A 25454-nucleotide genomic window follows, 5' to 3' on the forward strand; every position below is an offset into this window, starting at 1 on the left:
GATTTTTGAATATTTTGGCATACCGTAGAAAAAATGGATGTATGTGTGTGTGTGTGTGTGTGTATGTGTGTATGTGTGTGTGCGTGTGTGTGCGGATACAAATTTTCGTCGACGATTTTGGAAACACCGATCAACTGATTTGAATAATTCAAAAAACATTTGATTTGTATTGATAAGAAGACGTGCTGATTAGTTTTTAGCAAAGGCAGGTCTAGCCGTTCCGATGATACGGGGTAAAAAGTGCCGAAAACGGTAACTCAGTTTTTAAGAGAACGGAGCGTCCGATTTTAAAAATTCAAAAAATATTTTATTTGTATCGACAAGTTGAAAAATTGATCAAATTTTGATGAAGGCAGGTCTAGCAGTTTGAGAGATCTAGTGGAAAAATTAAAAATAAATGCCATTTGGCGGTCAAAAATGATCATTAGACATATGCACATTAAATTATCAGATATTTTATAGAGATTTTAACAATAAGTATAAATTTTGTTTACATTCCTATGGGTTCCGTACCAATATTTATCCGTTAGACGGCGACGCGGCGTTTACGCGCTTTGACATTTCGACTCTATGCAGTTAAGCAGAATTTCCAAAGTATGTCAAAATAAAGAAAACATTTTTTTTTTCAAAAAAAAAAAATTTTTTCTAAAAAAAGTAATTTTTTGTCAAATTTATAGTATCTCAAAAATCTAATTTTTTCGAAATAATTTTTTTTCATCAATGTTAATCTTTTTAAAAAAATATGTATTTTTGGTACGGGAAGTTCCGGCCATTTGCCTTAAGGCACGATGCCATGCGCCCCACTAGTCTTACCATACTCTTCTTTTATCTATGAGTCTTGCATTTATCTTGCATCGAGTTTCACTTTTTGCCCACCATAGATAAATAAGAATTATCATAGATAAATAAGAATAGGGCATAGACCCATAGACCTTATACAATTTCATTTGTATTGTATAAGGTCTATGCATAGACCTTATACTTGTAACCTTATAATTGTATAAGGTCTATGGAATAGGGGCATAGATAAACAAGTAGGGGCTTACGACGCCTATTGCTCAACTTCACTTGCGTCATGTGTGTGTCTTGCCATCAGAGAGATTGCAAGTTGCAACTTTCAAGGTGTCAGCTGTCGACCTGTCGTGCGTAAGTTAGATTGAATTGGAATTGAGCATCTAACAGAACAGAAGATTTATTATTATTTTAATACTTAATATTTAGAATGAGACTTTGTTTGGAGTGTGCATGGTGAATCGCCTATGATACGGTTCACTTTTCTGTGTAGTTGATTAAATTAATCGTCCGCCTTAGTTATGTAGGCGAGTTTCAAGCTCTCAATGGATATTTCTTTTTGTGACATTTAAGAGCAGTTGCTAGATTTTGTCCGCTACCCGTCCCAGAATCTTACGTGTTTCACTGTATGGAGGCTCTAGGGCTCTATGAATCAAACATTATCCGATCTTACAAATAAATCTAGATTCTTGAGCATAAACTTTTTTTTATTTGTAATGCTGCGCCGTATAAATTGTTTGTGTTTATCAATGATGTTTCCTGGATTTTTATAGAAGTTCTGCGTGAAAAATAAATCCCTTAACGGTTTTATCCTTAGTGACATTCCATACACCATTTCTGCTGGAGGCACGTAAGCCATGTAGTTTGAGTTGTATTACAGTAGTCGAGAGTTTTGATGCTGCTTTCAGTGTCGTATGCCATTTTTCAACAAGGTCATTTGCCTGTGAATGGAATGCTGTGCAGATTTTTTATGCTCGTGTTGCCTGTGCAAACGGCTTATATAAAGCTGGTTCAAATTGAGTGCCTTGGTCCCAATATGATAATTGGGTATAGCAGGGTTACCAAATCTTGCAATTCCATTTGTACATAATGACTGAACCACAGTATCAGTTGTTATATCGTAAGAGGTATGACCTCTGGCAGCAGTGTTATGTCTATATGAAGGTGGCTGAATCTTTCGTCTAGGTTTGGCATATGGTCTAGTAAAAGATGATTGTGTTTTGATTTGTCAGCCTGTTGGTTATTTTTTCTGCAGTAAGTTTGGTGAGAATTTATATCACAATGTCTTTCCTTTAATTAACTTTTCAAAGGAAAAGTTTTTGCGAGAAAATTTGATTTGCTAAATTTGTCTTCTCGACGAATCAAGTGATTTTGAAGTGAATGAGAACAATTTTGGAAAAAGTATGTGCGTATGTGAATCGTTTTTTGATATTTTGTCAACGTTTTTTCAAAAACGGCTGAACCGATTTCAAAAAATTTAAAGTTTATTCGATGAAACTTGATAATCCACTCGCGTTGGTCAGTTTTCAGATACCGTTTCTTTGAAATTAGCAGATTAGCGCAAAAAAATTTCCATCTACATTTTCGTCAAAAAATCTGGAAAGATTTTGAAAATTCAAAAAATATTCAGAAATCGCGTTAATTAATTCTTGATTAAGTCAGGCCGTTTTTTTTTGTAATTGATTGTTAAAAAATTTTTTTTCGACGATTTTAATGAAACTTTATATGGCGCCAATGTCTATGGTAGGTGCATCAGTGCTGAGACAAAAATTGGCTGATGCTGTGGGATAGTGCGGCAGAGTGGTGTTCGGCAGTTTTTAGATCATCAAATACCTTTTCTGGTACCCGGCTCCCTTGATATTGGTGTTTTGTCATTCTTTTTGAAGTGGTTTAATGAGCGGAATTTGTATTCTTACTGATCCTGGCATTGACTATTTATAATAATTAGTCATGAATCTTCGGAGTTTTACTGCTGGTGTTGTCTTTGGAAGGATCTGTAATCCTTTTCACTCTGTCTGTGCATGATTTGTAGCCCTAGTAACTGAGAAAATCAACTTCTGTTTGGCCTATTTTGTATTTTTATGTGTTAATTGAGAGTGAATATTTTTATAGTTTTTTAAACAGTAAGCTCAGATGGTTTTCGTGCTTCTGTTTATCTTTAGACATGACAGGGATATCATCGAAATCAAAACCTATGTTATTCATGGATCTTTAGAATGCTTGTGTCGTCACATCATTGTGTCCTCCAAATTGCATTGCCTAATATTTATAGCTCTTGAGGTGTAATTGTCTGTCTTTTGTATGCTTTTTTCATGCATTGGGACCTGATGGTATGCTTTTGATAGATTAAGTAACAGATCTTGGATAAGTGATAGGGAATACAATTAGTCTGGTACTATGATAATCCCCACAAATCCTGTGTTTTCTATTTTTCTTGTTAGTCATACATATAGACTAGCTCATTGTCTGCTTGACACTTTCAATAGTTCACACAAATTGGTTCTTGCTGCTGTTGCCTTTTTCCCAATTTTTTTTTTTGAATTTGGCAGCACCTAGTAGTAGCTGTGATGATTTTAGGTGCAAGGTTTGGTTCTTTACATTTGAAATTATTTTGAGGTTTTGTGATATTTATGTTTAGTAAATAATTCTTGTAATGCTTTGATTGATTTCTTTTTGAATAGATTATCAACATTTGTCCATTTGAGGTAAAACCTGTTGAAGGTCAATGAGTCATATTCCTTTTAAACTCAGTAGGGAATTAAAATGGCTTAGAAAGAGAATACCATTAATTGCAGTTGAAACATCTGAGGGGACCTGCATTGAATACCACAATTTTGATAACCGTTCTTTTTTTTACAAAATTTATATATTTATATTTTATATATTATTACCAACATTTGGACTGTTTATGAAGTTTTGTTTTTGACGAAGTAAACTTCCAATATATCAAGAACACTGCAGCTCAATATAGCCATCACAAGGCTCAAGCAAAACATGGCCACTGTTGCAATCAAACGATATAACTCAAAAATTAGGCTTAAGCAAAACATATGGCAATAGCCACAATACTTCAAACTCAACATGACCCAGGAAATAACCCACAACGCCAGCAACGGTGCAAGAAGTTAAACATCTGCATAATCCATAGTTCTTCTATCCTAGTAACCAGCAGCGGCAAACAAACAAATACAGATATGTGTCATATAATTGCACTCATAAATAATCTAATATAAATCGGTGATATGTAATTGCACCCTAAACTGATCACATAACTGACCTAAACAACAAGATCAGCATTATCGAGGTCATGTTATTTATGATTTCATGTATCGAAAATCAATACAATTACATGACCGACAGCAGTCTCTACAGAGCACCGCAACCCAAACATTAAATTCAGCAGAAACACTGGATGATTGCTCAAGTTTTAAACTCTTGAAGCTGCTACAAGATTAACCTTGTATGGCAAATCTCTGAAGAAACAATACATGAATCAAATCTGGAGAACTTTCTCAAGATTATTTTTTACTTTGAAGGAGAATATTTAGGCAACCTGAAAGTCTGTTATCTAGATCTTATCTAGAACATCTTAAAGCATAAAATATATATATATATATATATATATATATATTTAAGTCTTCTTAGAAACAAATACACAAAACCAATTAACAGTTGTAATTTATTATTTGCAATATTTTGTTACATCACACAATCCAAATATTAACACAGTAGAATAATAAAGGTTTGGGCATGTTGAAATGCCCAAGCAAAAACAGTTTTCATGAGAGGCATAGTTTTCTTGACCGTACATATTTGTCTCTCAAATTTCCAAAACGGTGTTTTTGTGCTGGTCACATCGAGATAATGGCTCATGAATCTCTCAGAAAGGATAATGCCATCCCATTTGATGAGCCATATTTAGTCAGAGCTCAATTTTCCTAGAGTTTGAATCTCGATATTTTTCTCAGTTTCCTGCTCAGATTAAATGGTTCATACTACATGGCTGTAAACACTTATAACTTTTATCCCCGAATCTACCGTGGTAGTAGCATACAGGCAATTCAGACATTGTCCTTGTACGATCAATATGCATTTGATCTATATTCTGCTTCACAGTTAATAATGTGTCCTTCAAATCCCTTATTTCTTCCATACATGCCCTGAGCAGTTCATTGTTATCCTTTAATTTTTGTTCGAGTTTGGAATATGAGCTACCCAAATCGACTAACTTATCTGTCACATCATCCTTTTTATTTCCGAGGGTTAAATTTTTAACCAGTTTATTAATTTTTTGTAATCTGAATTCGGGTACTCTGCTCAGTATTGCGTCTTTTAGGTGAATGTACTTACCATTAGGTGGCGGATTTTGAAGAATATCTTGAATCAGCTGTAAGGTCTCTACATCAAGCGCTCGCAGAACTATTGAGTATTTGATGTCATCATTTACAAGCTTGGCAGCCTGGAAATCTGCTTCTAAGACCATGAACCATGCTTCTGGAGCATCTTCCATAAATGGAATAGTAGTTCGATTGGTGGCATAATATATATCGTAAGCAGATTGCTCCGATAAGTGATTGTCTTCAGAGGCACGTGCGGTTCTATGCCCAAACGAATCAATCAAAGAAACTCCATCCCAGTCCTCGTCGTCTACAATGGTATTATACTGTGTGTCTGCGGTAGTGCTCTCATTACTTAATCTGTATGTATGCTCAGCAGCTTCATCCCAGGAGTCGTCGGCTTCTACACGTGCGTTTGTATGCTGATTATCGTTGATAGTGCTAAGATCACTTAAGCTATAGGGAGGGTCAGTAACGTCATACAAGAATTCGCGTTCCTTGTATAATCTGGTTATTAAATCCATCGACTCATTATCTATATTATTGAGCGATCCATGTGTGGCCTCCCAAAGTGTTGATGCAGTTGACCGTTCCGAACCAGACATTTTCAAAATGAACTCAACAACAGACGAAATAATCAGCCAGTAAAAGAGCGACCTGATTATCCAAGATGGATTAAACCCTTTTGCGAGGGTTACTAGATGCAATATGTCAGTTGCGTCCGTTATTACTAGTACTAATATTCAATTCACTTCTTTTATCATTCAATTTTAATATTCAATACTCTTCTTTTATCTATGATTCAATTGTTTAGGGTTATTGGCTTGTTATCGCCTACTTCAATTCGCTATGTGTGAAGGCATGGAAGGGAGAACTCAAATTGACTGGAGCGTTCGTAGTGGTCATTTTGAGCAATACGGGAGGCTATTATATTATGCTTATTTATTTGTCTATGCTATTATAACCGAAATAGTGAACAAATACGCGTAAAATATGTTTTTATTTCATATTTAAATAAATTAAATAAAAATGAGACATCGAAGTTGTTGTGTAGTAGATTGTAAAATAACAGTAGGAAAAGCGAGTGTATATTCTATAAATTTTCTACAGCCAAATGGAAATTACATCAACATGAACAGTGGAAAGCTGCTGTAAAAAGGCTAAACTAAGTATCATAACCTTATTGTATAAAAAAAATACAATTTGGAGTATTATAAATTGTTGTAAAATTCTTATGTTTAGCAAATAGAAAATTTAGAAGTCAATAAATTGTTATATCATTAATTATCAAAATTTAATGATTAAAGAAAAAAATTGCAAACAGTTAAATTAATACAAGGCTGAAATATTAAAAATTTAATTACATATATATTTATTACATAAAATTATAGATTAATTTTAATTTTATGATTTAATTTAAGAAAAGTTATCACAGAGCGAAATTTTGTTTATTTTGCAAACAGTTTAGTTAACACAATGCTGAAATAATGAAAAATATATATTTTGTAGTGTTGATAAATCACCGTGGGTTCCCAAGCCATATGATTGTATTTTTAACGACCTTTTCATTGGATGTAAAAATCATAAGAGGTGTTGAGTCCTTGCTACTTTCCAACAATATTCCCTTCAAAAAGTTTTTTTTTTTTTATTTATTGGCTCTTGACATACATCATAAGGTCAGATGCCATTCATACAATTGTTTACTACAAATACTTATTGAATAATTAAATTGTAAATTAATTTTATTAATAAACTTAAATATATATTTATAAATTTTTAAATTATTACTAGCTACTAGTGTTTGTACAATGATTGGGAAAATAACATTTTCTTTGTGTAAATTTATTATTGAAGTAAAACTTCTTTAGGCGCGATATGGGTGTAAAAATTTTTAGGCGCGACACGGGTGTAAATCCGTACAAATGCAACGAAAATGCCAACGTGTAGTTGAACACTACGACGCCGTAAGCGCTGATGTCGCGAGTATCCACTCCCGTCATGTCATGCGTAAGTCGAGCGCTAAACCCTATATGAACTTGCATTAATTGAATCACGTTTTTTATGTTATGTCCTCATGGAATAAGACTTTTCTTAGAGAATAAATGTGCCATGGAATATAATAAATTTATATTGAATCTCGTTGAAGACAAAAAAAAAAGAGTGCGCGTAAGGATCACACGCGATTGAAGTAAAACTTTTAATATTGTATGAGTAGGCAATTAAGATAAAAATAAAAAAATCATCTTTTAATAATCATATAACATCAATAATAATAAGATCTCCTGAGCATCGGCACAGCTGTCCTACTGATATTAAGAGTTTGAATATGATGTGAAGCTTTCTTCCTAATTTTGTTACCTATCTTACCGGGAAATTCAAACCATAAACGTAGAAGTTCATCATTATCGCCACGTTCTATGTACACTAATTTTCCCACACAACCATTAGCTAAGCCATCACTTACATCAATATTAGTTGTTATAATGTAAAATTTATTCAGAACTAAAATTATTTCATACGGCAAAGCCCCGGTATCAATAACCGATTTTTTTGAAACTGCTGACGAATGTATGATTGTTGATCTGTCGCATGGCAACCTACATAAATATCCGTGGCAGTAGACATTATTTTGTCTTCAACGAGATTCAATATAAATTTATTATATTCCATGGCACATTTATTCTCTAAGAAAAGTCTTATTCCATGAGGACATAATACAGCAACCTCTACTTTTGTAAAAAAAACGTGATTCAATTAATGCAAGTTCATATAGGGTTTAGCGCTCGACTTACGCATGACATGACGGGAGTGGATACTCGCGACATCAGCGCTTACGGCGTCGTAGTGTTCAACTACACGTTGGCATTTTCGTTGCATTTGTACGGATTTACACCCGTGTCGCGCCTAAAAATTTTTACACCCATATTGCGCCTAAAGAAGTTTTACTTCAATAATATCTACTGCCACGGATATTTATGTAGGTTGCCATGCGACAGATCAACAATCATACATTCGTCAGCAGTTTCAAAAAAATCGGTTATTGATACCGGGGCTTTGCCGTATGAAATAATTTTAGTTCTGAATAAATTTTACATAATAACAACTAATATTGATGTAAGTGATGGCTTAGCTAATGGTTGTGTGGGAAAATTAGTGTACATAGAACGTGGCGATAATGATGAACTTCTACGTTTATGGTTTGAATTTCCCGGTAAGATAGGTAACAAAATTAGGAAGAAAGCTTCACATCATATTCAAACTCTTAATATCAGTAGGACAGCTGTGCCGATGCTCAGGAGATCTTATTATTATTGATGTTATGTGATTATTAAAAGATGATTTTTAAAATTCAAATATGATGTTTTTTTTATTTTTATCTTAATTGCCTACTCATACAATATTAAAAGTTTTACTTCAATCGCGTGTGATCCTTACGCGCACTCTTTTTAATGATCTTTCGTTTTGGAATAAGTTGCATTCCCAAAATATGTTAATATAGTAATGCAGTTTTTTTTCTCTTGGTTATTGTTTCCGACTGGAATTTCATTTGGTGGGTGATGGACTCAAATCGTGTCTTTAGTTTGACCAAAAATAATAAAAAAAATCAGTAAATCAAATCATCATTTACTTATTCTATTGACAAAATATTTTTATCATTATTCAGATTTTGTTTTTAATAACTATTCCGATATTTTGACACAAGTTTTAAGCAATTCAACATAAATAAATGTTTACTAAATTTTTTTATTTTATCATTGTACATACAAGTGTTTTAAGTGCGTTGAAGTAAATTTTAAAATGTCAACAACTATTCAACTTTCACTTTTTTTTTATAACTTCTTTATTATATATTATTTACAGTTTATATTTAGTCTGGCGCTGCAGTCACACACATAGCGAATATGATAGTAATCTGTGTGTTGCATCACTTACGCCATTTGCGGTGCAAATTTTCATTAATATGGACGACACTGGTTGAGAAAAATTACTAGATAAAAATAGAATAGATAAAAGAAATTGGCATTCGCAGTATGCATAGATATGTCATGGTTGTGCAATTTTGCAATTTCTAGCAATTTTTATGTACTATTTTCATGGTCGAAGCCATAGATAAGTAAACATGGTCGAAGCGTTGTCACCCGGTAGCCCCCCTTGGCCCACTACACAAACTGGGTCTGTGATACTATACAGAATATATATGTATATATATATATATACATATATATATATATATATGTGTGTGTGTGTGTGTGTGCGTTTACGTATGTGAATACGTATGTATGAGTCATTGAAATAATTTCTGTCAAGCTGTCATTTTAACGCTTCAAATTCAATGAAAACACAAATACGTAAATTGACATTTTTATTAGAAATGACTAATTCTTTTTAACAACTATATCCTTGTTTTCCTGCGATTTAAAATTTTGATCGTACCATATTTAATCATCCAGCTATTGTTTTGCAGTATTGTTTGTATATTAAGTAAAAATATAACATGATGGATACTGGTGAGGCCAGAGTAGGTTCCAAATTAATTAGAAGCAAATTACATTCTGATAAAGTCATTTGTACTAAGGGTGTGACTTATGCAGTACGAGTAAGTGAAAAATGTCGAAATATACTTTATCCATGATGAGTTTTAATTGTCGTTATTTTTTTACAGTATGTAGGAAATTTAGAAATAACAACATCAATGAGAAATTTAGATTTCGAAACTAGATCGCTGGTAGCAAAGTGAGTAGATATGCATTTAATTTTTGTTATGCCTTGTATGCTCAAGAAAATATTTTATTTGTGTTATTATAGGCGCTATTCGTGATAGCTATATATATATATATATATATATATATATATATATATATATATATATATTAACAAAGTCTAATAATCGGGCATAACATCAATAAAAAACATGAATTTCTTTCAAAAATTTATTTTAAATCCATACGTTTCGGCTATAATCCTAGCCTTCATTCAGTGGAAACTAAAAATAAAATTAAAAACTAAAACAATTGAATTGGAGTGAAAAGAAAAAATAAAATAGTAATTAGTACTTACAATTAGTTGATCTTAGTGTTAATTTGGAAAACTTTAGTAATCCATGGTATTAGGATATGGTAATGCACTACACTATGTATTATAAACATTAACTTGAAATTACACAATATTTTCACAAAATACTGATTTGAAAAAATCACAAATGGATAGTGTGTTATTCGTAGACTGGTTGAAGATGTAATGGAGAAAGACATTTTTCTAAAAAATATTTTTACCAAGATTCTGCACATGTGTGGAACGAGTTGTAAAACCTTTGCGCGAACGCTTTTATTGTTTTGTAAGAAATTTGGAAATGTTATCTAAATAGAAGAGATTTGTGTCGCACAGCGTGTTGAGTTCATTCCGTTTATTTATTGTCTTATTGTTATAAATAGTTAAAAAAGATCCCTCTATAATTCTTCGTTTAAATAAATTTTGTTCAAATTGTAGTACAGTCGGATTAGAAAAGTCCATATTGTGTTTTAAAGTGTATATATGGTCTGCAAGAACTGTTTTGAATTGTTTGGGGTTTTTTGAATTGTTTTTATGTTGTTGTAACCGTTTATTGAGGTTCTGGCTAGTTTCTCCTATGTAAATTAAATTACAGTCTAAACAATTTATTTGATAGACGAGATTTCTGAGTCGTTCAATATTAAATGGGGTTTTTGTCTTGGTAAAAATAGTGCTAGTAGTTGTACTAAAATTGGTTACAAGTCGAAGTCCAGATTTATAAAAAAGTTTTTTCCAAGGAACATACAATTCTTTAATGTATGGCAAACATATTACACCAGAATGAGTTTCTGAGTCAGGTAAATCGTTATGTACTGTGCAATTGTCCATTTTATTCAAAAGGTACGTTCGTCTGTTACTAGTTACGGAATTTATAAGTTTTAGGGGATAAGAGTTATCTGTTAAAATTTTTGTAATTAATTTGATGTTGTTGTCCCAAAATGTTTTGTCCGATAGAAGTATTGCGTGGTCCGTTAGATTTATTATAGTACCTATTTTCATTTTGAGTGGATGATAAGAAAAGTAATTAAGGTAGCGTCCGGAATTAGTCGGTTTTTGGTACCAATTTGTTATTAGTTTGTTATCTGTAGTACGTATAAGTTTTATGTCTAAGAAACTGATCGAGTTCATTGTCTCCAATTCCACTGTAAATTTTAATTTTTTATTGACGTTATTAAATTGATCAATTATCATAGTGACATCATCACTAGGGATACAAGTGATAATGTCATCTACATAACGGTAATAAAAAATATGTTTATTGTAATTTTTGAAAATTGTATTTTCAAGGAGTTGTAAGGATATTTCTGCTAGAGATGGACTTGCTGGGGACCCCATTGGCGCCCCAAAAATTTGATAATAGAAAGAGCCATTGAATTCAAAATAAGTATTAGAGACAATGAACTTGACGGTTTCCCTGAACCAGTGTAAAGATAAAGAAGTCAACGGGGAAATTTCATTCCATCGGATTGTTATTGCGTCTAAAATAAGGTCTAGGGGTACATTAGTAAAAAGTGAGACTACGTCTAAGCTAATTAGTTTGTAGTTGTCTGGTATATAATTTATCTTGTGTTTTAAGTCAGTAACGAGTTCATAAGAATTTTTTATGTAGTGTGGTGATTGTTTTGTTATTGTAGTTAAAATGTTACTTATGTATTTTGAGAGTTTATATAGGGGAGTATTAATGTCGGAAACTATTGGTCTAAGAGGTAAATTATTTTTGTGGACTTTGGGAAGGCCATAAAGTCTGGGAAAATATGGGTGTAAATTTTTCAGGTCAGAAGTTATCTCTTTTGTTAGTTGTTTGTTTGTTGTAAGTTTGTCTAAAAATTTATGGCACGTGCGGTTTATGTAGTCAGTTGGATCGTTATTGGTAATTTTGTAAGTATTAGTGTCAAGTAATAATTCAGATATTTTATTTATATAGTCTTGCTTGTCTATGATAACAGTGATGTTGCCTTTATCCGCTTTAGTGACCACTATATCCGGATGATTTTTGAGAAATATTTTGCATGCTTTAAGGTCTCTAAGAATATTATCGTAAGTTGTATTTTTAGTATTGAAGGAATTAATATGTTGGATGAATTTTTTACAAAAAAGATTTCTAGTGTGAATTTTAGTTTTCGGATCTTTAATTTGTTGTAAACCATATTCTAAATTACTAAGCAATTTAATAAAGTTAAAATTACGACAAGTAGCAGGAACTGAAAAATTGGGTCCTAAAGCGAATATGTACAATAGTCTGTCTGGTATGTCGATAGAAGAATAATTTTTTAACCATTTATCAATAATATTTTTATCTAAAATTATTTTGTTATTTTCTAATTTGTTTTGTAATAGTTTATTAAATTTGTTAGTATACGAAAGTTTCAAACTATTGAACTGTTTGTTGTTTCTAATTGTTTCTAAATATAAAAAGTTTTCAAAAATATCGATTTCTACTGTGCGACACAAATCAAATCAAATTTTTGGGGCGCCAATGGGGTCCCCAGCAAGTCCATCTCTAGCAGAAATATCCTTACAACTCCTTGAAAATACAATTTTCAAAAATTACAATAAACATATTTTTTATTACCGTTATGTAGATGACATTATCACTTGTATCCCTAGTGATGATGTCACTATGATAATTGATCAATTTAATAACGTCAATAAAAAATTAAAATTTACAGTGGAATTGGAGACAATGAACTCGATCAGTTTCTTAGACATAAAACTTATACGTACTACAGATAACAAACTAATAACAAATTGGTACCAAAAACCGACTAATTCCGGACGCTACCTTAATTACTTTTCTTATCATCCACTCAAAATGAAAATAGGTACTATAATAAATCTAACGGACCACGCAATACTTCTATCGGACAAAACATTTTGGGACAACAACATCAAATTAATTACAAAAATTTTAACAGATAACTCTTATCCCCTAAAACTTATAAATTCCGTAACTAGTAACAGACGAACGTACCTTTTGAATAAAATGGACAATTGCACAGTACATAACGATTTACCTGACTCAGAAACTCATTCTGGTGTAATATGTTTGCCATACATTAAAGAATTGTATGTTCCTTGGAAAAAACTTTTTTATAAATCTGGACTTCGACTTGTAACCAATTTTAGTACAACTACTAGCACTATTTTTACCAAGACAAAAACCCCATTTAATATTGAACGACTCAGAAATCTCGTCTATCAAATAAATTGTTTAGACTGTAATTTAATTTACATAGGAGAAACTAGCCAGAACCTCAATAAACGGTTACAACAACATAAAAACAATTAAAAAAACCCCAAACAATTCAAAACAGTTCTTGCAGACCATATATACACTTTAAAACACAATATGGACTTTTCTAATCCGACTGTACTACAATTTGAACAAAATTTATTTAAACGAAGAATTATAGAGGGATCTTTTTTAACTATTTATAACAATAAGACAATAAATAAACGGAATGAACTCAACACGCTGTGCGACACAAATCTCTTCTATTTAGATAACATTTCCAAATTTCTTACAAAACAATAAAAGCGTTCGCGCAAAGGTTTTACAACTCGTTCCACACATGTGCAGAATCTTGGTAAAAATATTTTTTAGAAAAATGTCTTTCTCCATTACATCTTCAACCAGTCTACGAATAACACACTATCCATTTGTGATTTTTTCAAATCAGTATTTTGTGAAAATATTGTGTAATTTCAAGTTAATGTTTATAATACATAGTGTAGTGCATTACCATATCCTAATACCATGGATTACTAATGTTTTCCAAATTAACACTAAGATCAACTAATTGTAAGTACTAATTACTATTTTATTTTTTCTTTTCACTCCAATTCAATTGTTTTAGTTCTTAATTTTATTTTTAGTTTCCACTAAATGAAGGCTAGGATTATAGCCGAAACGTATGGATTTAAAATAAATTTTTGAAAGAAATTCATGTTTTTTATTGATGTTATGCCCGATTATTAGACTTTGTTAATACATATGTCAACATCAAATTCAGAATCATACAATATATATATATATATATATATATATATTTGATGTGTTGATATATATTTTGATGAGTTATTTTGATTTGGGCAGTAACACCAAGTAAAAAAAACAAAAGTAGTTAAGTGTCTAAATTGTGATTGCGTTTAGGTGAAACCAGTCAAAACTTGCACAAAAGAACATCGCAACATAAAAACAATGCTGAAAACAAGTATAAAACACAGCTAACAGGTTGCATTAATGAGCTCAAACACAACATATTTAGCGAAGGGTACCTAATATCATTACACAATGAGACAGCCATAAATAAAAGAACGGACAACAATTTGCTTTGCAATGACTATAAAATAATCCTTGACCATATCTACATAAAGCGTGTATTTTATTATTTTACCAAAAACATATGTTTACCGGTCTTTTTACACTTTCACAAAAAAAAATTTGTAAACACAATTCATTTAGTATTTAGATGTCAGCTACTCTGTACACACTAGAATGTGACAAAAAATTGAAAAAAATCATTAGTTTAAATGTTCCAATTATTAATAGCTTGGTTATCTCCGTGCAAATAGTGCAGTGTATTTTTGTATAATTAATTTTCTGTAAGTATTTATATATAAGTTCTATAACTTTATATCATTTTTCTATTATATTATTATAAAATCTCTTAGTTGTTTCACTGAATGACAGTCTCGACGAAGACCAAAACATATGGCTAAATAAAGTTTTTTCTACTTGGTGTTGTTGCCAAAAATAACTCATCAAAATATATATCAACACCAAATTAACATACTTTATTTCATACATTTGTTTATCTATTTACTGTTGACGTTTTGGAACTAGGTATGTTCCATCTTCTAGACATCTGTTAAGAAACGTGATCTTGATAAGATTTAAGCAAACAATATGTTTAAGAAAAGCAGAAGATGGTGTTTTTTTATGTAAAATGAATAAAATTGTGGAAAAAATAATATACAGAAATATGACAATATAATCAAAATGAAAATGATAAAAATAAATGAGTGGATTATATAACAAAATTAAACAATTAGAAAGTTTTAGAAAGTTTTAAGAGAAGGTTACTGAAAAAACAGAATTAATTACATGTATGATTGATTATACACTAACACTTTTTTACTAAAAAAGATTTTAGTGAAATAAATTTCTTTTCAGACGAAGAAACAAATTTTGTAATTCAAAATTTCTTTACATTATGTCTTTTTTGAGTTTGTTACGTGAGACAAAAAGTATTATTCCCTGGATGTTATGGGATGACTGTTAGTAACAAACTGATTATTGAACGGATGGATTTTTAAGAAGAAAAACACTTGACTTAAAATCTGTGTGTATATGTGTGCAAAATGGAACATATCTAGTTCCGAAATGTCGACAGTAAATAAATAAAGAAATGATTTTTTAAAAAACTTTTTTGTTTTTTATTACTTTTTGGATTCTTTGCTCGAAGCTCTACAAAATATTTACAAATCCAACACTTTACCATCCATATATATATATATATATATATATATATATATATATATATATATTTGCATATATATATATATATATATATATATATAGAATATATTTGCATATATATATATATATATATATATATTTGCATATATATATATATATATATATATATATATTTTTGCATATATATATATATTCATATATATATATATATATATATTTATATATATATATATATATATATATATATATTTGTATATATATATTCATATATAGTAAATATGTTCAATGTAAATATTGGGGAAAAACATACTGTGTTAATCAATGAAAGTTTATATTATTACAGAGAATGCATCAATAGAGTGTGTGAAGTTGCAGGTTTGAAGACAATAAATAAAAAACAAAAAACAGATAAGAAAGTTTTAAGATCCATCAGTGATACACCTTCAATGGAGCATGCAGGTTCCAATGTAAATTTAACTATATCAAGTAGTAGTCTTACTATATCATCATTAGAAACTGGTCAAACAATATCATGTCACGATACTCCAAGAATATCATTTGCTTCTGGTGGCGACATAGTGAGTATGTTTTGAAACAAGTAGTTATTTTATTTTATTATATATATATATATATATATAAATATATATATATATATATATATATATATGCGGGGAATGTGTTCCATAAAAATACCACGAATAAAGACTTGCAAGTAGAGGATGGCTTTTTATATGGCATTATATGCTCCAAGGTGACAAAATAATCTGCAAATAATAAAAAAAAATCTGCAAATCCAGGATGGCATTTTATATGGTGTTATAGGGAATACTTTCCAATGTGACAAAATAAAGAAAAATAAATATTTTTGACAACTACTATGCAATAATATACAATATCTCTTAAGTGTAACAGATCTCATATTAAAATTAGTTAGTAATAAGATTAGTATCAAATCTAACAATAATATGAAACTTTATATTAATTACAATAATATATTCTTGAAATAAGGGACGATTTATAAATGTTTTATATTAATATTAAATATGGTATTAATGTTAAATGTGGAGTTGTTAAACTCATTAACAACTAATTTTAATTTGGGATTTGTTATACTTAAGATATTGCAGATTATATAATAGTTCTCAACAATATGTAAAAAAATCATTCTTGATTATAGTCTTGGACATTTTGATTTATAATATTGAGGCTAAGACAATGTTTTGAAGAACATTGTACTATTGTCTTGTGAGGCAGTTTTTAATTTTTTCTTTAATTCAATCTGATACTCAACAGTCACATCTACAATTTGCCTCTTAAAAATAATATTTTCCATATATACATCATGTAGTAATCGCACAAATTATTTCAAAATTTGTGCATTCTCAAAAACACCGATAGCGGCGAAGACGGCCAAGGCAGACGAAGGCAACTTATGGCAAAGTTTTCTTTATAAGTTCAAAATGACGGCATTTGCAAAGAATTTTAGGTTTGATACATATTGGAAACCGCGAATAGCAAAAACTCAAATGAAGGATGGACGAATAAGGAACTTCTACTTTATATAAATGTAAAAATGTATGTCTGTCTCCTTGATATGTCTTATGATTTCACACATACAATTGCCATGAAAATTTGAGAAACTTTCAAGTATATCTCCAGAAAGGTTTTGGCATATTTTGATTGAAACCACCTCAAAGAATTTATCTTTCTTTTTTGGGTCAATTTTTATTTTTTTATAATGTGTATATAAAAACATATAGAACGCTCAATTTTTACTCTCTTACTACAAACCCCTTTTTTGAAAGAATTATTATAGTAATTACATTATGTTTTATCTCGATTTCTGTCTGTGAACATTTTTGACTAATATTTGAATCAGATTTTTTGAGTTTTTGAAAAAGCTCAATTTTACATTAAAAAAAATTTCGTCAAGGGTTGCCCAATTCTAACACCTACTTTGTATGGTGTTGGATCAATTTTCTTATATTTTTTTTTATGGACTTTTTATAAAATCCTCAATTTTCACATTTCTGCTACACTTTCCAACCTGATTAATAACTGGATATTTATAATCTTTTTTTGAACGTTCTCCACTGAATTTCAATACAGATTTTTTAAAATTAATAAAAACCTTCATTTTTTATTACTTTTTTTTATTTTTTTATTTTTATTACATGATGATCACCTCTAACACTCTTTTGAATTTCTTTGGGGACATTTTCTTTATTTTTTTTTACTAGACTCACAGTTAATTATATAATATGTATATATAATATAGATACTGCTTAATTAAAAAGTAAATATAAATATAACAATTCATATAAATAAATGGTAGAGTGGAGCTCAAAGGTCCGCGGGTGAAAAGGACCACATTAATTTATGACGCTTAAATATAATTTATGCATTATTTAATTGTTAAAAGATGGGTAGTACTGCCCTAGGGTTGGTCTGTGTGCTGGTTAACCTGTAACGCCACGGAAGACCATAAGTTTTATAATATGCATTTATATGTTATTTTTATCTTAATTTAACAGATTTTTTTATATAACCTCTATTAAAGATTACATGTGACTGGGGTAAAAAGGATCAACAGAACTCATACACTGACAAAGGTGTAAAAAATTAGATGATACTAAATAAAAATGTGTATTAGTAGTTATTCCAACTATGGTGTTGAATATTTAGGTATAATCTTTGTAAAAATGGACCCATGAAATTTGTATTTGACATTGAGTTTTAATGTAGTTTTTATTTAGGAAAATCCTTTATAATTGAAAATTAGACATTTGGCGTGTTTGCACCCTATGGGGTAAAAGGGGTCAGGTAAAAAATTTAAAAAAAAAGTAAATCAACATATTTCTATATTTAGGTAATAACTCTGAGCATATTTCAATAGTTAATTGTTTGGTATGCCATATGTGCTGTGATGTATGTTGTTTGGTTTGCACAGTATATTTACTGAAAGTCAAAAAATACTGATACACTTGTAAGCTTATATTATATATTAGGATGCTAAATGGGATTTTTTTGATGATGCTCCTAATACAGCTCAACAATCAATCAATATTAATAACGAGATGCAACAGAATCACATTTTTGTTGGATTTTTATTTATAGGTATAAGACAACACCTTATCAGGCATTGCTAGTTATACATAAAAGTGAAAGGCGTTTCTATGCTATTAATCTTATGAATTTAATCTTGCTTTATAGAATGTTCAATTCAATCGATTATAAAAATATACTAATTTTTTTTTTATATATTGAGGCTCATAGAATTTGATATATAAGGTTTAAACCTGCTGAATTAATGAGAAATGACTGGACTTTTTCTTTCTCTTTTATGCCAATGTATTTTAAGTTGGAAGCAAAGAGCATTTGTTTAATTGACTTTTTAGTTTTAATTAAATTACAAACAAATATTCTGCAAAAATAAAATTACGTTTTTCATTTTCACCTTCTTTTAGGAAACATTAGATTTTGTTGCATATGTGGCTAAAAACTTGAACAATTACCGTGCTTGCTACGTGCTGGAGTGCGGAGGTGGTTTGGCTCAGGATGTAATAGCTACAATAGCACAGGCATTTGAGCTGAGATTTCAAGAATTCATGATAGAACCTTCAGCGTAAAGGCATTTCTATTATATTTATATCTTTGTGAATTGTGTTGTAATTTAGATTTTTTGCATCTAGAACGATACACTGTATGGAGCATGATCGTGATTATTATAATGATTTGCCAAACAAAGTACCACCTGATATGGCACTACCCAGTCTTCCAAAAACTGCTGAACAAACAAGCAATTTATCCAGTAATAGGGTAATTTTTGAAATGGAATTAATATATTAAAAAATAAATTTTATTAACCAATAGGTGTAATTATTATATATTTTTTTCTTCCAGCCAATAAGTGTAAATAATCTAATTGACTTAAACACTCCTACGTGCTGCAAACCTATTGAGCATAATTATGTTAATGATCTTAATATTGATACAGGGATTACCAAGGATGTATTTGATATGCGTATGTTTGTTATTTATATCATTTTGTAGAAACTTTTTACTTTTATAGTTATTTAAAATACTTTTGAATATTGATTGATTTGACTTACCGACTGTAGCAAAATTATATGGTGTCTGTATACATAATTAATTTGAATTATTTTTATTATTTTGATAATTACTTTACAGAGCCATTTCAGCCCGCTGTTCTCTCTGATTGGCCAATACAACCATTAACAGCAGAATCACAAAGAAATGAACTTTTAAAAGAAAATTGGTTTCATGGTCCCATCAGTAGAGTTGTTGCTGAGGGTTTGGTAAAAACTGATGGAGATTTTCTAGTTCGAGAGTCACGAGCAAGTCCTGGACAATATGTGCTGACTGGTATTCAAGGAGTTAATAAGAAGCATTTATTACTTATTGATCCTAAAGGAGTGGTATGTATGATATTTTATACTTAGAATTATTTTATATAAATGTAAAAGTTTACTGTTGTATGGTAGTAGTAGTACCATATTAAATTTGCTGACAAGCAGAATATATTTTCCAAATGATAATAATTTAAACAATAGGCGTCATTATGTTAATAATTATTTAATTTTACATTTTCAGGTTCGCACCAGAGATAGAATGTTTGAAAGTATTTCACATTTAATAAATTATCATTGTGTCAATGCGTTGCCAATAATATCATCAGAAACTGCTTTAATGTTAAGAAATCCAATACTAAAATCACAATAGAATACTTAATACAACATTGAACATCGACATTTGAACAAGGACGAGAATAAGAACAAATTGGAATTGAAAAGACAAGTAATGTGTGTGTGTGTGTATGAATTATTAATGCAAAGTATATTATGACTACTATAAAATAACTTTTGTTATTGATATTATTATAAATTTATAGTATTGATTTGATTATAAAATTTTATAAAATGGTTCATTTTAGTTTTATATTAATATCATTATTTCTGGAGTTTTAAAGATTTTGAAAAGTACACAGACATGTCGAATATTAGGACACATGTTTGTTTTATTAGTATTTCTTTGAATTAATTTTCTTTGTATTGTAAAATGTCTAATGCAATTGAGTTCATAAGTAATATTTATTCATCAATTTTTACTACTAACAAACTATCAATTTGATGATTTTAACAATACCTGCCTTAGATTTTAAGTTTTTATATAGTCCTTGATGGATTAATAATATTCTGAACAGAAAATATTGATTAATGGCATTTAAAATCATTTTATATCAATCTTGCTTGCTTTATTGGATTAAAATTGAGTAACCTACTTCAATTGAAAATTCTTAAATATTTAAATTTATGTCGAACTAATTAATGATGAATATTAAACACGATGAATAGGTTAAATGAATAAAATTTGTTGGCTGTGATATTCAGGAAGGGTAATAATTTCACAAAATTATAATTTTTTATCATTTCACTTTATGTGTTTAAAATGTTTTAATTAAGAATTATTTGAAGAGATATTCTTATACAAATACCATTTTAGTCAGTTAGATATTTAGATTTAGACATTTTAGACAATCTTTAAGATTATTTCTACATTAAGATGAAAATATTGCAGTAAACAATTCTTATATAAACAAAATTTATTATTTATATTTTAATAGTTTGTTACATTTAAATCGACTGCTTTATTAACTTCAATTTTCATTTATAAAGAAAATTTGTTATACTCAACACAAGGCTTGAAATTTAAACTGGGAAGATGAAATTAACGTTTTCATTCAATGGTAGAGAAACATATCCTAATTTATTTTAAAAATTTACAAACAAAACTTCTAGAAAATTGAACAGCAATCAGAAATATGTGTTCTATAAGCTGTTGCGGTGTATTGATCATTCTCTTTCTAAAGAGATAATATTGGATATATCACTAATAGTGATATGAATTCATACATGTTGCACCAAGAACATGAAAGGCTATTTTCACTTGATATTATATTTGAGATCTATATACCTAAGTGATAATCTGATATGGACAAGATGAATATAGAACACGAAAGCAGTGATACTGAAATCACATTCATAGGACGGAGTTATGGCCAGATTTTATAATATTAATGGAATTAATTGCTATAAGTTAAAAATAACATATAATATTCCACATTTAACACCCACCAAATACTTACAGATTGAAACAAATAATCACCCAATAAATAATATAATTAAACTAGAGAAATGCAAATTAATACAAAATATTATATATAACAGAATAAAAACGAGTACAATAATAGACATAAATCAATGATATACATGAACATTATACAAGACAGCACAAAAAAATTCACATTGAATACAATAGAAAAAACAAAATGAGAGAAATTGTTATATGAAGCGCAACAAACATTTATAATGAATTTGTGAGCGATATAAATATGACTTGTGATTGCAATAATTTCAAAAGTATAAAAAAAAGTAAGTAGAAAATTAAAAAAATATTATGTAGAAATTGAAGATAAAAAAGATTGATGATGAATAGCTGACTAAATGCAAGGATAAATAAATATACAATGAAATGGATTTACATAATATCCATGTATAGACTATTTATAATTTTTTTTTTCATAATCTCTCATACCAGGCATCTCTGCCTGAGTGAGATGTGAACATAATAATATTATGTCAATGAAAAAACAAAATTGTGTCCCAGATTTTTCTTGAAACAGTATTTGTCCCGAATTCAGTTTTGTTGCTCTGGATTGTCTGTAATTTTTGTGAAGGTTATTATTAATGTAAATTTAAAATATATTGCAACTTGAATTATTTTTACATTCAGTTAGTTTTACTTTCATTTTATTTTTAGATTAGATTTTATGCAATGCTTCCATGCGAAGAAGACCAAAGTATAAAATCATTTGTACTCTACAAGTGCTTTAAAAAATTGGTTTATTTGAAAAGGATCTGATTATTTTTTTCTTAAATAGTATTTGCTATGGGTAATTTTTATTAAAAAATCATTTCACCAGTCACAGATGAAAATACTCGAGTATATTCGTCTGTAACTGGTGAAATGATTTTTTAATAAAAATTACCCATACCCAAGACGAGTATATTCGTTATGCATATAAATCTTCAGCTATTGGCTACATAGATTGCAATTTTTCAAAATAGAAAAATGAAACATATTCTTAACCAAAGCAAAGTTCTTACCTAAAATGAGCAAATCAATAATACCCCCGCCCCCCTTTAGTGCTTACGTAATACTTGAACGGCCCCTAACCACTTCTCCCAATCACTAATAATTGAATGCTTTTTAGAGCATTCAAATCGGATGCACCGTTCTCTCAAAAACGCGATTTCTATTTTCTGCACTCTTTGCTCTGTATCTCCGTAACGGCTGGACCTGCCTTTGCCAAAAACTAATCAGCAAATCTGCCTATTAATAGGAATCGAAAGTTTTTTTGAACCATTAATTCAAATCGGTTGATCCATGCGCCGGCCGGATTTAGAAATTTGGCGCCCTGGGGCACTGACAAAAATGTCGCCCTATCCCTGAATGTTGACTTAAATAGTTTTACAATATCGGTGTTTCTAAAATTAAAATAACTATTTGATTGCAGAAAATTTATTGCGCATTACATACTATAGTGGTGCTTGGCATCGTGCCTTAAGGCAAATTGCAGGAACATACCGTACCGAAAATTAAAAGTAAACAATATATAAATTTTTTTGAAAACTTTGAAAAAATTTTACTTTTTTGAAAATTTTGAGTTTTTCTATATTTTGAAAATTTTGAACTTTTTTTAACGCGCTGCTTTAGCTGCTTAGAGACAAAATATAGAAGCGCGTAAGCGCCGCGTCGCCATTATAACGGATAAATAATGTTACAGAACCCATAAAAATGTGAACAAAATGTATACTTATTATTAAAATATCTGATAATTTAATGTGCATATGTTTAATGATCACTTTTGACTGCCAATGTTTCTTTTTCATTTTTTTTTATTGGATCACTGAAACCGCTAGACCTGCCTCCCACAAATTTAAGCAGTTGTTTATTTTGTCTATACATGTAAATTTTTAACTTCCCGTAGGGCAAGTTATAGTAATCGCAAAAAAATCGAAAATGAAAATTTTTGCTTTTCTCGACGTTTCAAAGGTTTCTGAATATTTTGGCATACCTTAGAAAAAATGGATGTATGTGTGTGTGTGTGTGTGTGTGTGTGTGCGTGTGTGTATGTATGTGCGGATACAAATTTTCGTCGATGATTTCAGGAACACCGATCAACCGATTTGAATAATTCAAAAAACATTCGATTCGTATTGATAAGGAGACGTGCTGATTAGTTTTTGGCGAAGTCAGGTCTAGCCGTTCCGAAGATACGGGGCAAAAAGTGCCGAAAACGGTAACCCAGTTTTTAAGAGAACGGAGCGTTCGATTTTAATAATTCAAAAAACAGATTACTTGTATTGACAAGGGGAAGAACCGATCAAATTTTCATAAAGGCAGGTCTAGCGGTTTCGAAGATCTAATGAAAAAAGTAAAAAAAAATGCCATTTGGCGGTCAAAAATGATCATTAGACATATGCACATCAAATTATCAGATATTTTATAGAGATTTTAACAATGAGTATAATTTTGGTTTACATTCCTATGGGTTCCGTACCAATGTTTACGCGTTAGACGTCGACGCGGCGCTTACGCGGTTTGATATTTTGTCTTTATGCAGTTAAAGCAGTACGATTGCTTTGAAAAAAGTTAGATCTTTCAAAATATGTCAAAATAAAGAAAACATTTTTAAAAAAAAAAAAAAAAAAAAAAAAAAAAATTTAAAAAAATTTTTTTTTTCAAAAAAAAGTAATTTTTTGTCTAATTGTTTGTCAAAAATCTTATTTTTCCGAAGTAATTTTTTTTCAAAAATGTTAATCGTTTTTAAAAAAATAATATAATTTTGGTACGGGAAGTTCCAGCAATTGCCTCAAGGCACGATGCCCTAATTGCCTTAAGACAGAATTCCACTTACAGCTAGTTTCGAATGATATTGGACGTTCGGTTCTCAAACTGATGGACCGATTCTGCGCATAACAGAGAAATGTTACGACATGGCTATGTTACGCTCCGACTCCCCCATACATTATGCGAATGAATCATACTGAATGCTGTCAATATATCATATATTTGTTGTTCATTCCGGCGTTTTAAACATAAACTGCAACGTCACTCGTATCTTACCTAAGAGGAATCAGAAACACACACTTATCTAACATCGTTTTTTTGACATTTGTGCGGCTTTTAGGTTATGTTTTGTATGAGAAAACCTGAGAAATTGCGCCTGACTGAACACCAACCGCATAACTTTTGTCTATATTACTATGGAAAATTCTTCATAACATGAACTTATCATAACATTGCGGCAGAATCGGTCCCTGAATTATCATTTTTGGCATTTTGGCATTTTGGCTCGTATTTTTGTACAGTTGGACCTGCCTTGGCCAATAACTAATCAGCACGCCTCGTTATCAATAGGAATCGAATCATTTAAATAAATTTTAATTTTAATAATAAATAAAAGTTATAATTTTCAAAAATTTCAAAATATAAAAAAAGGTTTTTTTAAATTCAACTTTTTTCATTTTTCAAAAATTTTAAAAGCTCTTTATAAAATGTAAGTTTCAGTGAGGAAAGTTTCACTAACTTATTGCCTTATGGCACAATGCCATGCGTCGCTAGTTTTTCGGCGCTATAAGCTTGGAAGTGCCACAAATTTCGTCATCTAAGAGGACTCGAGATCTGAAGAACATATTTTTCTTAAACTT

General features: G+C 30.0%; 1 protein-coding gene across 3 annotated transcripts; it reads left to right on the plus strand.

Moving 5' to 3' along the window:
• Nucleotides 1-1048: 1048 nt before the first annotated feature.
• Nucleotides 1049-20608, plus strand: LOC113376658 (SHC-transforming protein 1-like). 3 transcript variants are annotated; one of them, XM_026616659.1, is made up of 9 exons: nt 1049-1146; nt 9595-9726; nt 9793-9863; nt 16004-16238; nt 19128-19285; nt 19353-19479; nt 19564-19684; nt 19852-20099; nt 20275-20608. In XM_026616659.1, exons 2-9 carry the CDS (start codon nt 9625-9627, stop codon nt 20401-20403), a joined length of 1191 nt encoding a protein of 396 aa, XP_026472444.1. In that variant the 5' UTR covers nt 1049-1146; nt 9595-9624; the 3' UTR covers nt 20404-20608. The 3 variants fall into 3 exon arrangements, with proteins under 3 accessions (XP_026472444.1, XP_026472443.1, XP_026472442.1); XM_026616658.1 differs by lacking the exon at nt 1049-1146 and adding an exon at nt 9244-9302; XM_026616657.1 differs by lacking the exon at nt 1049-1146 and having other exon boundaries at nt 9473-9726.
• The last annotated feature ends 4846 nt before the right edge of the window (nt 20609-25454 follow it).

This window comes from Ctenocephalides felis, unplaced genomic scaffold (assembly GCF_003426905.1).
Source record: "Ctenocephalides felis isolate EL2017-DRISC unplaced genomic scaffold, ASM342690v1 CF-g0.4_SCAFFOLD_01886, whole genome shotgun sequence".
NCBI classification, from domain to species: domain Eukaryota; kingdom Metazoa; phylum Arthropoda; class Insecta; order Siphonaptera; family Pulicidae; genus Ctenocephalides; species Ctenocephalides felis.

Coding starts and splice junctions, on each gene's coding strand:
- LOC113376658 (XM_026616659.1), top strand. CDS start 9,625: ATGATGGATACTGGTGAGGCCAGAGTAGGTTCCAAATTAATTAGAAGC. Junction 9,864..16,003: donor ACTAGATCGCTGGTAGCAAA/GTGAGTAGATAT, acceptor ATATTATTACAG/AGAATGCATCAATAGAGTGT. Junction 19,685..19,851: donor CAAGGATGTATTTGATATGC/GTATGTTTGTTA, acceptor ATTACTTTACAG/AGCCATTTCAGCCCGCTGTT.